The 14225-nt window shown below is 49.9% G+C and overlaps 1 protein-coding gene across 1 annotated transcript in view; it reads left to right on the forward strand.

The window, feature by feature from the left end:
- USP53 (ubiquitin specific peptidase 53) overlaps nucleotides 1-9425 on the forward strand; it is a 37603-nt gene extending 28178 nt beyond the window's left edge. The window contains 3 exon segments of the mRNA XM_081092203.1: nucleotides 6317-6407; nucleotides 6723-6773; nucleotides 7224-9425. Of these exon segments, the coding sequence (XP_080948329.1) occupies nucleotides 6317-6407; nucleotides 6723-6773; nucleotides 7224-8199 (1118 nt within the window). The 3' untranslated portion in view covers nucleotides 8200-9425.
- Nucleotides 9426-14225: the final 4800 nt, after the last annotated feature.

The raw sequence follows: 14225 nt of genomic DNA on the forward strand, positions 1-14225 counted from the left end.
GAGTGAGCAGCGTCAGGGTTAGATGTCCGCTTCTCAGTGGTCCTCAGTGATGCAGGAGAACCATCAGGCTGGAGGGTGTGAGACATGAAGCAGGATCCAAGTGAGGTGTTGGGAAGTAGGCTGTGTTTTTGGTGCCTCACTCGTGTGTCAGACCACAGGGGGGATGTTCACTGGAGGGAATCTGGGGAAGCGCACAGGGATTCCTAGTACTAGGCTTAATCTTCCAACTTTTCTGAACTTCCTGAAGTGATCTATATATATAAAAGCCCAAGCAGCCGTTCAACCGTTCCACTGGTAGCTATGACGTGCACCGACCACCAGGGGGCAGACGCTCCGACTGGTAGGTGAGCTTGCTGCTGGAGTCTGGTCAATCGGGACTGGGCGAGACAGACCGGACGAGACAGACCGGACATACCCTGGAGCCCTCCCGCAGTCCCTCCCCAGCCTCGATCATGCACTGGTGGGGTCCCTCGGCCTGGCCTGCGCCCTCTTGCAATTCGGGAACCCTCGGGGGATATCGGAGAGCTGGTTTCAGCCCAATCTCCACAGGCCAGGCCAAGGACCCCACGTGCACTGGGCCTCTAGGTTTCAAATAAAAAGGTTTCCCAGTAGAATTAAAAGTAACAGGGACGTGGCTTTACCACATCTGTCCAGCCTTGGCTGGGATTAGCCCAGCAGCACCTGGAGGAGGAAAATGAAGGCCAGGACTCAGCTTGGCATTGTGTCAGGAGTCAGGAATAAGGATGCCCTAGGAGGAGGGTGTGTGAGAACAGGAGCAGGGCGGGGCCAGGACAGCCAGCGTGGTGTCTGGAGGGAGAGCTGGAGGGAACCAGGAGAGGCAGGCCTGGGCGGGAGATGGGGGTGGGGCCTCCGTCCCTGGGCTGTGCTCAGTGGGGTGTGGAAGGAGTTCACACCCAGTGCTATCTTCCTCCAGGAGCCGAGGGTGTCTCCTGAAATCCTGTATCTTCAGATATTGCAGATGACACACAACAAGTCTCAAAGGGATTATTAGGTTTTTCAGAAAACTTGTGCCACCAGCTTTGGAGTCAGCAATCCTTGGCCCAGTCTCAGTTGAGGGTAGAAGTCAGCCTTAGTTCAAGCTGAGAATCTGGATCCTGGGAATGACAGATTAGCCTGTGCTCAAAATACCCGTTAGTTCCCTGAATTTCTTACTACAAAAAAGTGTTGAGTGAAATAGACTACCCTGAATAGTGTTAAGTCCTAGAATCAGTAAATGAAGACAGTTTTATTAGAAGTTTGTGCATGTGCCTGTTTACTCTCTCTAAGGTTTCCTCCCCCAAACTGCAGAGTGTATTCATTTAAAACAGTCTATAAGAAAAAAGCATAATATGCTAATTAGACCAGACAGCCGAACGTCCTTCAGACGTGGCAGCTGGCAGTGGCAGCAGCAGCAGCAGGGTGATGGGGGCGGCACCTTCCCCTGATTGGCCTAGTTGCCTCCCTGAGGGCTCCTGGACTGTGAGGGGGCAGGCTGGGCTGAGGGGATCCCCCCCCCCCCCTGACCCACCAGTGCACAAATTTCCGTGCACCGGGCCCTAGTAACATTAGAAAGTGTATCTAGAGAAGAGGGCCTTTGCCAGTTGACTTGTTCCTGTGACGCACATTGATGTTCTGAGTGTTCGGCTGCAGAGGGCAGTGACTGGCACACAGCACCACCAAACGGTGATGTCATTTTAAAACTGGAAGCGTTCGGTATTAAGTTTGTCACAAAATCACATGATTTGCTTTTTGTTTAAATTGTAATTCCAGTGAGGAAAGTCTCCGACTCCTGCCTTTTTATTTGTGTCCTCCCAACATTTAGTTACTTGGGAGCGTTGTTAAAGTAGCCACTCATCCCTGCGGGTGAATTTAGCCAGAAATAGTCACCCAGTGGAAGTAATGTGGGTTTCCCAAAGCATTCAGATCTTACTGGCGCGTCTGATCATTGCAGGCCGGCTCATTGATTATGTGACTGCTCTTGAACGTTTAGGCTTTGTAACGCAGTGTTTCTCTTCATTCTGACAGAGAGAGGGCAGCTTGGTTTTATGGCGACTTAACGTTTGTTTCAAACCGAGGCCATCTTTTCAGATGAAGTATATATTAACTTCTTGACTGTGGGCTTTGGGTTTTTTGGTGTACAGTATCAAAATTAGCATTATTAATTAAAACTCTCTGCCCTGACATTGTGGCATCATTTGTGCCAAGTGTTAAAATCGGTCTATTTTAGATTTGCAAAGAACCTGGAGCCAAAATTCCCGTAAAGACACATGGATGTCTATGTCAGCAGGAGAGAAAAATAGCGCATCTATTTTTAAGGCAGTGGAATTCTGAAGTCAGACCACTTGGTTGAATGCTTGCCATAGTGACTGAAATTCCACACACTCACAGAGCCTCTGCTGCCCCCTGCTGCCGGGGTGTGGACACTTGAACAAAAGGCAAGAGTTCTTGAAGATTTATTGTTTTCTTGTGTATGTGAGTCTGTTAGACTTGAAATTATGAGTAAGTTAAAAAGTAAAATAAATATTCTGAAGTTAAAATCAAAATGGGGTAGAAAATTATGTAATTTTAAGTTACAAATGTTTTAGGCTTTAAAGATTGAAAAATTAGCCAGGTTCTTTCTGACACATTTTTTAACCATAAAGTAACTGGGGCGGGGTGCTCGGGCGGAGACCGTCTCAGAGTCCACTTCCCTGGCCCGGACCCGGGAGGGGAGCACGGCGCACAGGCTGGGGCTGACCTAAGGAAGGAGAACAGTTTCCCCTGTAGGTGCGTGTTCATCTGTAGATTTCCAGGGCACGTCTTCAGTGTGCTGGGTACTGAGATGGCCTCTGGGGAAACGGTCACAGATGAGGGCTGACTGGTCTGGGGGAAGTGAGCCTCAGTCTTTGGCAAGTGAACGCCAGCCCTGCGGCCCTCTTCCCTAAGGGAAGGTTGTACCGGGAGGTGTCCTTACCTGTGAGCAGCATCGCATTTAGGTGTTGAATTCCCGTGTATATTATACAGTTCTTTCTTGGGCGTTGCTTCAAGGTTTAACCTCCAGAGCCTGATCAAAGTCAAATACAGACTTTTTGGTAGGGTGATATTTAGATGTTTTGATCAACTATGGATTCCACTTGAATTCTGAGGGACAGGGTAGTTTTTAAAAATATACCCTGATGGTCAACTTAGGGATAAAAGGACATCTATGATAGAGTTCCATATTATTGTTTAAAAAATAAGTTCTGTTTTAATGCCTTTGCTTCATTGTCTTTGACCTTTACTTTGGTGCGCATGAGAACGGGAGGAAATGGAGGTCACTGAACATGGTGAAAGGTCGCCTGCAGTAAGGAGAACACAGACACTTGCTGGCACTGGAAGGCGCAGGCAGCTAATCGGAAAGGCAGGCTGGTGCCCTGTACTTGGTTATCTTCTGTGGGCATCAGCCCATGAACGTGCATCTGGGACTCGATGTTCAAACCAGGGGCCCAGCTTCGCCGGACGGAGACGCTGTGGGGTGACCTTGTACTTAGGCACATGCGCACGAGGGCTCGGGGCGCTGGGAGCCAGGTGTGGCTGCTGCCACCTGCCAGCTGGCGCATTGCCGGGGCACCTGCCTCTCGGGGATGGGAAGGGGAGTGTCTCACAGCACAGCTGAGACGGAGGTTTTAGAGAGCAGCTATTTTTTTAATCAAGAGCAGTGGTTCAAACCTTTATCCGCATATCATTATATCATTAAAAAGACCTTTGTTTGTATAGTTATATCTATCAATATTGGCTGTACTAGGCATTACACCAAACATTTTAAATATTTTAAATAACCAAACTCACGCATGGTTTTATAACATCCATGCATCTTTATTTGGGAAATACTGGTTTGCTAAATTATGTAAGTCTTCCAGTCCTTGATCCTTTTTTTTTTTTTAAGGAAGAGTTCATTTTTAATTCTTTTAATATATATGTTTTATTGTTGATAGTATTATAGATGTCTCCCACTCCCCTTTTCCCCCTCCTCCCAGACCTTACCCCCCGCCCCCCCAGTTCTTCCCCACCCTATGGCCTGGCACATGGCTATGCATGTTAGTATGCAGGTTCTTGGTTTATCTCTTCTTGTCCCCCCAGCCCCACATCAAGGTATGTTCGTCTGTTTCATGCCTCCCTGCTTCGGGTCTTATTTTGATACTATCTTTATATATCTTTTTTTAAACCCTATTTGTTAATATCCCCAGACTTTAGCAGAAAGTCTATAATAATTGGGAAGCTAAAAAACTCACAGAGGTAGGTAGTAAGTTTTTCGAAAGTCTTACTTTGATCTAAAAGCTTGAATTCCATCACTGGCAATAAACACTGCCAGTCGGTTTTCTTGAAGTCATGTGTTCACTTCTTTAACGTTCAAGAAAATTTCTGCCAAATAACCAAGTCTGATACCCACACTTGCCATCTTTTCCAGTAAAAATGGTGTTCAGTTGTAAGAGTAAATAATTATTATCCACTTCTCACAACCCACGTGGACGGCTAGGGTTTGTCAGTGGCAGTGGGTTAGGGTTAGGGTTCATCAGTGGCAGTGGGGGTTAGGGTTAGGGCTAGTCAGTGGCAGTGGGCGGTTAGGGTTAGGGTTCGGCAGTGGCAGTGGGGGGTTAGGGTTAGGGTTTGTCAGTGGCAGTGGGGGGTTAGGGTTAGGGCTAGTCAGTGGCAGTGGGGGGTTAGGGTTAGGGTTCATCAGTGGCAGTGGGGGGTTAGGGTTAGGGTTCGGCAGTGGCAGTGGGGGGTTAGGGTTAGGGTTCGGCAGTGGCAGTGGGGGGTTAGGGTTAGGGCTAGTCAGTGGCAGTGGGCGGTTAGGGTTAGGGCTAGTCAGTGGCAGTGGGGGGTTAGGGTTAGGGTTCGGCAGTGGCAGTGGGGGGTTAGGGTTAGGGTTCGGCAGTGGCAGTGGGGGGTTAGGGTTAGGGTTTGGCAGTGGCAGTGGGGGGTTAGGGTTAGGGCTAGTCAGTGGCAGTGGGGGGTTAGGGTTAGGGTTCGGCAGTGGCAGTGGCGGGTTAGGGTTAGGGTTCGGCAGTGGCAGTGGGGGGTTAGGGTTAGGGCTAGTCAGTGGCAGTGGGCGGTTAGGGTTAGGGCTAGTCAGTGGCAGTGGGGGGTTAGGGTTAGGGTTCGGCAGTGGCAGTGGGGGGTTAGGGTTAGGGTTCGTCAGTGGCAGTGGGGGGTTAGGGTTAGGGTTCGGCAGTGGCAGTGGGGGGTTAGGGTTAGGGCTAGTCAGTGGCAGTGGGGGGTTAGGGTTAGAGTTCGTCAGTGGCAGTGGGGGGTTAGGGTTAGGGCTAGTCAGTGGCAGTGGGGGCGTGTAATGTGGTGCACGCTGTGACCCAGTGGTGCTCTTACTTCTGTGAGGAAGGGAATCAAGCCTGTGGTCTCGTTACTGAGGAAGCGCCATTGTCTGGGCTGAGGAGCTGGCTCGGTCACCACCCAGTCAGCCGTGACTCTAGGCTCCAACCGAGCCTTCTGTCCTCAAACGAGGGTCCCGTACCTCCTTAGCGGTGGGACTCGCACACCCGGGACACAGGCACCCAGGACACAGGCACCCAGGACACAGCACCTGGGACTCATACACCCGGGACACAGGCACCTGGGACTCATACACCCGGGACACAGGCACCTGGGACTCATACACCCCGGACACAGGCACCTGGGACTCATACACCCGGGACACAGGCACCCAGGACACAGCACCTGGGACTCATACACCCGGGACACAGGCACCTGGGACTCATACACCCGGACACAGGCACCTGGGACTCATACACCCCGGACACAGGCACCTGGGACTCATACACCCCGGACACAGGCACCCGGGACTCATACACCCGGGACACAGGCACCTGGGACTCATACACCCGGGACACATACACCCGGGTCTCATACACCCTGGACTCATACACCCGGGACACATACACCCGGGACTCATACACCCCGGACACATACACCCGGGACTCATACACCCGGGACACATACACCCGGGACTCATACACCCGGGACACATACACCCGGGACTCATACACCCGGGACACATACACCCGGGACACAGGCACCCGGGACTCATACACCCGGGACTCATACACCCGGGACTCATACACCCGGGACACAGGCACCTGGGACGCAGGCCCTGGGCCAGCCCAACCCATGGGAAGAGCATTTTTCTGGCATTGCTGACACTTTCAGGTGACAGATTGAGGGAGGAGCCACTCATTCTGTAGAAAGGGCCAGAAAACAGGTGCTGTTTGAGCTGAGTCAGGAATTCGTTTGGTTTGTTAACTGGAAGATTTTAAATGCTCCCGCTCTTCTCCCTCCTCAGGCTGCAGAAAAGAATTCAAGAACTTGGAAGTAGGCTGTAAGTCTCATGACCCAGAATCACATCCACAAATAAAAAACCCTGTGATGAAAAGGTAAGGAGGGACAGTGGGAATATTAATGTCTTTTTCGTAAGCGGGTGTATCAGAGGAACGTCTCACTCACAGACAGCACAGTGCCCGTTTCTGCCGGCAGCCGTGGCCTGCGGCATGCTGGTGCCGTCTTATTGGAGGCAGTTAGAAGGATGCAGACCTGAGGGGAGAGGGCCGTGGGCACAACACAATTGCTTCAGTCCTCGTAGATCCTTACAAAGTAGATGGTATTTTGCAAAGAGAAAATTCAGGACTTAAATGAAGTAATTTGTCCAAAGTAGTGGAGCTGAGACCTGACCATAGCTCTTGTCTACCTAGCAAAGCCTCAGCTCTCCGTCCTGCTGTAGTGCCCATGATAAAAATGACCAGGTGAGCAAAACTGTTTGCAAGGTGCTACCTTTTCTCTTCACCTTAGAGGTTAGTCACTACCTAAATAGACGTAATCTTGGTTAGCTAGATTATTTTAAGTTAGTCTCCTATCCTTATGTGTCAGGATTAAAGTACCTCCATTACTGTAAGCTGCAGTGTTGGTTGGGAAGTGTCTTAGGGGACTGAAGTGTTTGCTGGGAATATCTTCCGTAAGTCTGAAATTCACAGCTTTTGAAATCACTTCTAACGCTTAGAAACTTGGCCGGTGTTTCTGGTGAGCACGCCCGTCTGGTTGAGTCAGAGTGTAGACGTTAATGCTTCAGATCCTTCCGCTTCTGTTATGTCACAAAAGTCGCCGAACGTGCTGCTGTGAGGGGAGGTGACCGGACAGTCCCCCGCGCCGCCTGCTCGCACGTGGGGCTGCAGCTTCGCTTTGCTTTTCTACTCCAGGTCCCGTGGACGCGACCCCAGCGGGAAGCTGCTCCCTGCGTCGGGGCCACACGTCCTCCGGGGCCTCCCAGCTGGTGAGCTCACCCTGTCGGGGGAGCAGGAGCCTGAACAGGCCAGCGAGTGCCAGTTTCCCGCGCGGCCAGATGGAGGCAGCTCGGAGGGGGCAGGTGGGCTCTCTCACACCGATGCCAGTCCTGCTTCTGGAATGAGAACGAACAGCGATGACTTCGCCCCAGCCTCGGTGTGGCCCGCGCCCGGGAGAGCTGCGGGGCCGCCGCCCGCCCCTGCCCCCCTCACCCGGCAGTGCACGGCCACGGACCCGTGCTCCCCGGAGACCTCCCCACCCAGGGGGCGCGGGGCTCCGTCCCCTCGCAGAGCCGACGGTGGTCAGGTGCCAAAACTCATTTGCCAGAATCCACCACCCCCTTTGCCACCAAAAAGGTATGCTGTGACCGGGGTGCCACAGCCAGGGAAAAACGGGCCTGCACCCGCGGCCAGGCTCCCGGAGGCGCCCAGCGCTCGCTCGGCCGGTCCTCCGCCGCTCAGCACGGGGACGGCAGAACCGGGCTCGGCAGTGAGCGCCCCTTCCCGGGACGAAAGGCTCAAGCAGACGGTCCACGCTAGAGAGCGCGTGGGCGCCGCCCGGAACCCCCCGGCCAGCTCCGCCAGCGGTGCCCCGGCCGGCCTGGGGGCGGGTGTGGCTGCCTCGTGCCAACCAGCAGACTGGAGTCCGGCCTGTCCCAGGGAGCCCGTCTGCCTCACCACCTACTTCTCCGTCGACAGCTGCATGACCGACACGTACAGGCTCAAGTACCACCAGCGGCCCAAGCTCTGCCTCCCAGAGCGCTCCGGCTGCGGGAGCGAGAACCCGGCCCCTCCAGGCGCAGGAGGCCTGGGACCTGTGCTGCCGGACAGCCTCGGGGCAAGCTGCCCTCCTGAGCAAAGACACAAACCCAGTGTCCACTGTGATAGATGAGCCAGGACCCCGCAGCTCACGCTCAGAGGCCATCACAGCAGGAGGGAGATCGACGACCGAACCTAGTGAGCAATGAAATGAAAACCCTGGTGTTTGTCATTCGTCACTTTAGCTTTCTCTGTGTCCTTTTACCTCGAGACAATCAACTCACTGGATATTTTAGAAATCCCGCTGAGTAGTCTTGGATTCCTCGAAAAATAGGGGCGTGCAGGAAGTCACTTATGGTATGCTGTCGTTGAATAAATACGGAGTCTGTCCCTTCATTTTGTGATTGGTGGAACCCCGAGTGTGAGAGTCCCCAGAACCCTGTGCTAGCTGAAACGTGCCAGGGGATGTGTAGCGGTAGGCAAAGCCGGCTGGGCTTTCTGAACAGGCACTTTCTCATGGGGCCAAAGGACACTTGGCCAGCCCGTGGGTTCCGACTTCTTAGACAATACCAACCCGTGAAATTGATAGCATTTGGGGGAAAAGCCTTAATGATAAAGACATTTTTAAAATATATTTTTTATTGATTTCAGAGAGGAAGAGAGAGGTAAATAGAAATACAAACATCATGATGAGAGAGAATCATTGATCAGCTGCCTACTGCACGCCCCACACTGGGGTTCGAGCCCGCAACCCAGGCCTATACCCTGACTGGGAATCGAACCATGACCTCCTGGTTCATAGGTCGGCACTCAACCACTGAGCCACACTGCTGGGCAATAAAGAAAATTATAAATTCAATACTCAAGGTCAAAACAGGAGAAACTTATTTTGCTCCTAGAACTTGCATATTCAGAATGCCTAGTTAACATCAGTTTGGCCTTTGACTGTTGTATCAATAAACAATACTTCAGCCAGGTAAGCTAAAAATAATAAAATACTTAGCTTTAGTATATTTATTTATCTTGTTACTTTTTTAAACGTTTGTATGAAATGTGAACGGCCTTTATTTTGGTTTGGTCGCTGTGGGCTGCTAGTGACCAGTGTTGGAAGGTGACTAGTGCCTCCTGGGAACCTCAGTGGCCGCCTGGCTTCTCCCTGCTGTCATCTCTTCTGTCTGTAGGTTGGCAACCCGTTTTGTTGATTTTCTGATTCTTGTATCTGAAAATCCTTCTGGGTTTCCAGATAAAATTGTTGCCTTTGATTTAGAGGGTTTAATTTGAATGAAATGTCGTTTTACCCTAATTACACTCATGGAGAGGGCTCTATTTTTAAATAAAATGAAGGAATCTCCCATTATTACGATGAACTCACAAGTGTGTGAGCTACTTTGTCTTATGACTTTATTAGTTGTCATTCTGTACTAACAGAGGAATCTAATTGTGGCTCAGCTGAGTTTCACATTGTCCACTCCCGAGAATGAAGAACGACACACTGAAAGCTTTTCTTGCCTTTGCCAATGGGTAAAGTTTATAGGTAGAACTTGATCATTTATGAACTGATTACTAAATTTAATACTTTGACCAATTCCATAAATTAAAATATTCCAAAATGTAAATGGTTAAAAATACTTCTAGACAAATAGCAAGTAATTGCTTACAAAAATCTAACTTTACCCAGTTACCAAATCTTAGAGTTGTCTTCCACCAAGAAGGCTTTTTAATAGCCTTTTCTAACTACGATAGTGATTATTACCTTCTCTTCATTTAGAAATACTTGAATATCAACTAAATTACATTTTATCTTTTAAGAAAGCTTATTTTTAACATGACTTTGAGTATGGAGCATTTGTAAATATTGTAAACTTTGAAATGTCAGTGTATATAAACATTGCTTTTATAACATTGTAACATACTAGAAAATGGACTTCATGTATTTTTAATAGCTTTCAAAAACCTTTTGTGTAGGTTTTTATTCTACTGGTCAAGATGTTCAGTTGAGATGTATTATTTGAAATAGCTAAACTGATTTCTGATACTTAACAGCCATCTCATAGATTTGAATTTACACTCACAGTTGAGTTCAAACAACTAGGAATGCCCCCTTGGACTCCTGTTAGAGTGCTGTCCGGCCAAACATCCCGAATCATGTAACAGCTTGAACAGGCTGGAAATGACCGTTCGTCTTCATGTGAGCCAACACTCCAAATACAGTTTGAGTGCTTATTTAGTAACTGATAATCCACATCTAAAATTTTTATTTTTAGGGTGCCTATTTTTATAGGTGTTTTCTGCTTATAAACTATGATAATTTTAAAATAATGGAACCAGTTGTAATGTTCAAAATACTTGTCTTCCAAATGTTCTATTTTCATGTGAAATGAGTTTTTCCAGTTCAATTTTTTTTTTTTTTTTTTTTAGATAAACTGATCTTTAAGTTGATATGGTTGGACCTTTCCTTGCATTCATGAACTGTGGCTTCTTCTCCCCCCACGTGGATTATATACTTTATGTGAAATACGTCAATTTAAAGTTCAGGGGACTTGGAATGTCCCTGACCATCAAGTGTTATCACAGGAGGCCCCTGAGGGAAACGGCAGTGAAGCCTGAGCAGCCCCCACAGGAGCGGGCGGACTCGGTGAGGGGCCAGGCGGCACTCGAGGCCTGTGGGCACGGGGTCTGGAGCTCACCCCTCCTCAGCTCCGCCAGGGCCGGGGAAGCAGGCGTGTGCCAGGGAAATGTGGACGTGGACACTTGAGATGTCATACCATTTTTACATGTCAGGAAATAATCCATTCTCTCCCGCCGCTTTCTCAGCTCACGGGCTATAGAGGCAGTGAGTGGGCCAGCTGTGGGCCACTGGCCAGTTCCATGACCCTTGTCCTGGAGCATTATCCACATTCGATGCCCTGCTGACCCTCAACACCCTGTGGGCTCCGAGTGAGTCCGTGCGGTTAGGGGTGGGAACGGGCAGCACTTCACATCCTAACGCTTTCAGGCTGACAGCCTTCCGCACGGCTGCTAATCAGCCAGTTCATTTCAAATGGTTGTGAAAACAGCCGTTTTACTTCCAAGCTTGTGAAATTTACCAGATTAAAGCCATATCGCTGTTATTCTTTTGGTGTCTTTGTTCTCGCCATAGCAAGTGTGCCAACGTCCTTGGTGTCCCATTTACCAGGTGGAGGCTTAGAAGCAGTCAGTGCGGGCACATGAGCCATCACTGCTTGGCCGCAGCTCAGTGGTAGTGCCATTTCTTACTCAGCACCTGGAGGACAGGTTCCGCCTCACCTGCCACCACTTCCAGGTGCCATCACCGCCAGGCCCCGCACTGAGCCTCCGTGTCACCCGTGCAGAAATGCTCAGGGTGCCATCACCACCAGGCCCCGCACTGAGCCTCCGTGTCACCCGTGCAGAAATGCTCAGGGTGCCATCACAGCCAGGCCCCGCACTGAGCCTCCGTGTCACCCGTGCAGAAATGCTCAGGGTGCCATCACAGCCAGGCCCCGCACTGAGCCTCCGTGTCACCCGTGCAGAAATGCTCAGGGTGCCATCACCACCAGGCCCAGCTCTGAGCCTCCGTGTCACCCGTGCAGAAATGCTCAGGGTGCCATCACCGCCAGGCCCCGCAGAGCCTCCGAGTCACCCGTGCAGAAATGCTCAGGGTGCCATCACCGCCAGGCCCCGCAGAGCCTCCGAGTCCCCCGTGCAGAAATGGTCAGGGTGCCATCACCGCCAGGCCCCGCACTGAGCCAACGTGTCACCCGTGCAGAAATGCTCAGGGTGCCATCACAGCCAGGCCCCGCTCTGAGCCTCCGTGTCACCCGTGCAGAAATGCTCAGGGTGCCATCACCGCCAGGCCCCGCTCTGAGCCTCCGTGTCACCCGTGCAGAAATGGTCAGGGTGCCATCACAGCCAGGCCCAGCTCTGAGCCTCCGTGTCACCCGTGCAGAAATGGTCAGGGTGCCATCACAGCCAGGCCCCGCTCTGAGCCTCCGTGTCACCCGTGCAGAAATGCTCAGGGTGCCATCACAGCCAGGCCCCGCAGAGCCTCCGTGTCACCCGTGCAGAAATGCTCAGAATGTGCCATCGCTGTGTGTGGGCTGATTGAGGCTCGGAAAGGTAGTGTGCAGTGCAAGCCTGTGCGTGACTCAGCAGTGAGTAAGCTACGTGAGAACTGTCATCCTGTCACAACCTAAAGTGCACACCAGACCAAGTTAGCTGCATAATAAACATTTATTAGGCAAAATTACCAGCCAGCAGCACAAACAGTTCATACAATGCTTGGATACGGAAGGAAATCCCAGTTCTGTGTTTCTCTAGATCAGTGATGGCAAACCTTTTGAGCTCGGCGTGTCAGCATTTTGAAAAACCCTAACTTAACTCTGGTGCTGTGTCACATATAGAAATGTTTTTGATATTTGCAACCATAGTAAAACAAAGATTTATATTTTTGATATTTATTTTATATATTTAAATGCCATTTAACAAAGAAAAATCAACCAAAAAAATGAGTTCATAGGTTCGCCATCACTGCTCTAGATGCTCCCACCTTTGCCCGAAAGGTTTTCTTCAGAGAGATCAAGGGTACCCTGGAGGCGTCATTGTTAACCTTGTAGTTGACAGATAAAGTCCTCCCAAATCAGTCCCAGATTCCACTGTAACCCAAGTGCCATTCTGAAAGGCAGAGGACGCAGAGTTCACCAGATCCATGCCCTGATTTGAAAGAAGGGGCGTCTCCCCAAAATACGTAGGCGATTCACATCCATCCGATGTCCCCAATTTCGGCAAGAGGCTGTTCCGAACATTGTGTGTAAAGGAGTGTCTGTCCTGTGCGTCTGAAGGGCGTGTCGTAGCTACTGAGTGTGGCTCTGCTCGTCAGGTGCCAGCTGCGCACTCCTACAACGTAAATTCTTGTTTATTCAGAGAAAAACCAAGGTGCTGAGCCCCATGAAGGCAGTGATTTCCGTTTTGTTCACCGCTGTACCCGGCCCATACAAGTGCTCAAATATTCGTTGGGTGAATAAATATGCTGATTTTGCTGAATAGTTAAGTTACAGTAATTATAAAAACAAATATGTTTTGGCCACAACCATTCTTAATGTAACCACAATAATAAATAATAGGATTGAAACACGCTGTCCTCCTTTAGAGAGTTCAGGAGCTTAAAAGGAAGAGGGGGAGCACTGGGCAGGAGGAGCTGCCCCCTAGCTTTCCACTACTGGATATTACTACTTTCTCTAAGGTCATGTCAACCTGGCAGCCAAACAGAGGCCCACCGCATCTAGAACTTTAGCTGGACTCTTATAGCCAATAACTTGTAGACCTGCACTCTCTGTGTAGCTTTTAATTCCTTTTCTAAAATTCTCCCCTTGCTTTCTAGGAATTTAATTGTACATACTTCACCTTAATAATTCACCATATATAACATTGCATCATACTAAACCCTGGTCAACCCTTGAAGCGTTAAGGGAAAGTCACTGCTGTTGTTCTTAATGGGCACACTAAACCTCTGCGTACAAATATTTTAATTCAGCTCCTGGAAAGCCAGCAGCTATTTGAAGACAGTTTTTAAACATGAATCAAAGAGTCCAGTTTTAAGGACTTAGCTATGAATGGGTGAGGCCACTGCCCATTTAATCCAGTCCCCCAAAGAGTAAGGAATGTGAAAAAGGAAAGAAGGGCCCTTAAGAGTCTGAAGTTCTTCTGTTGCACAATCCTGTCTTTGCTCAAGAAGCTGTAAGTCGTGTTCAGAATTCAGTCCAGGAGTCAACTTCTGGATGTAGATAGCAGGCAATCCATCTGTAAAAACCAAGCATTCGTCAACAGCGTCTCCTTTCTCTTCCCATAGTATTTTGTGCCCACTTCTGAAACTGACTGTCTCGGGGACTTGCCTATTCCAGATGAATGACACTGACAAGAGCAGAAAATAGCCCGAACCATTGATCAAAGGCTTCTGTTTCTACCCAGAGCTGAAAATTCAGGTCATTAAAAAAAAAAAGACTATACTTAAGGTACATCTCCACCCAAAAGGGGGAGGTGCAGAAGAGAGGAAACGCTCCCTGTACAAATGGCCCCACAGAGGATCTTACACCCAAGTCTCCTGTCCGCCCACTCGCCCTTGTCCCTGCCCACCTGCCAGAGCCCAGAAACCGGAGACAGAGG

This window comes from Myotis nattereri, assembly GCF_964212035.1.
Source record: "Myotis nattereri genome assembly, chromosome: 5".
Lineage (NCBI taxonomy): Eukaryota > Metazoa > Chordata > Mammalia > Chiroptera > Vespertilionidae > Myotis > Myotis nattereri.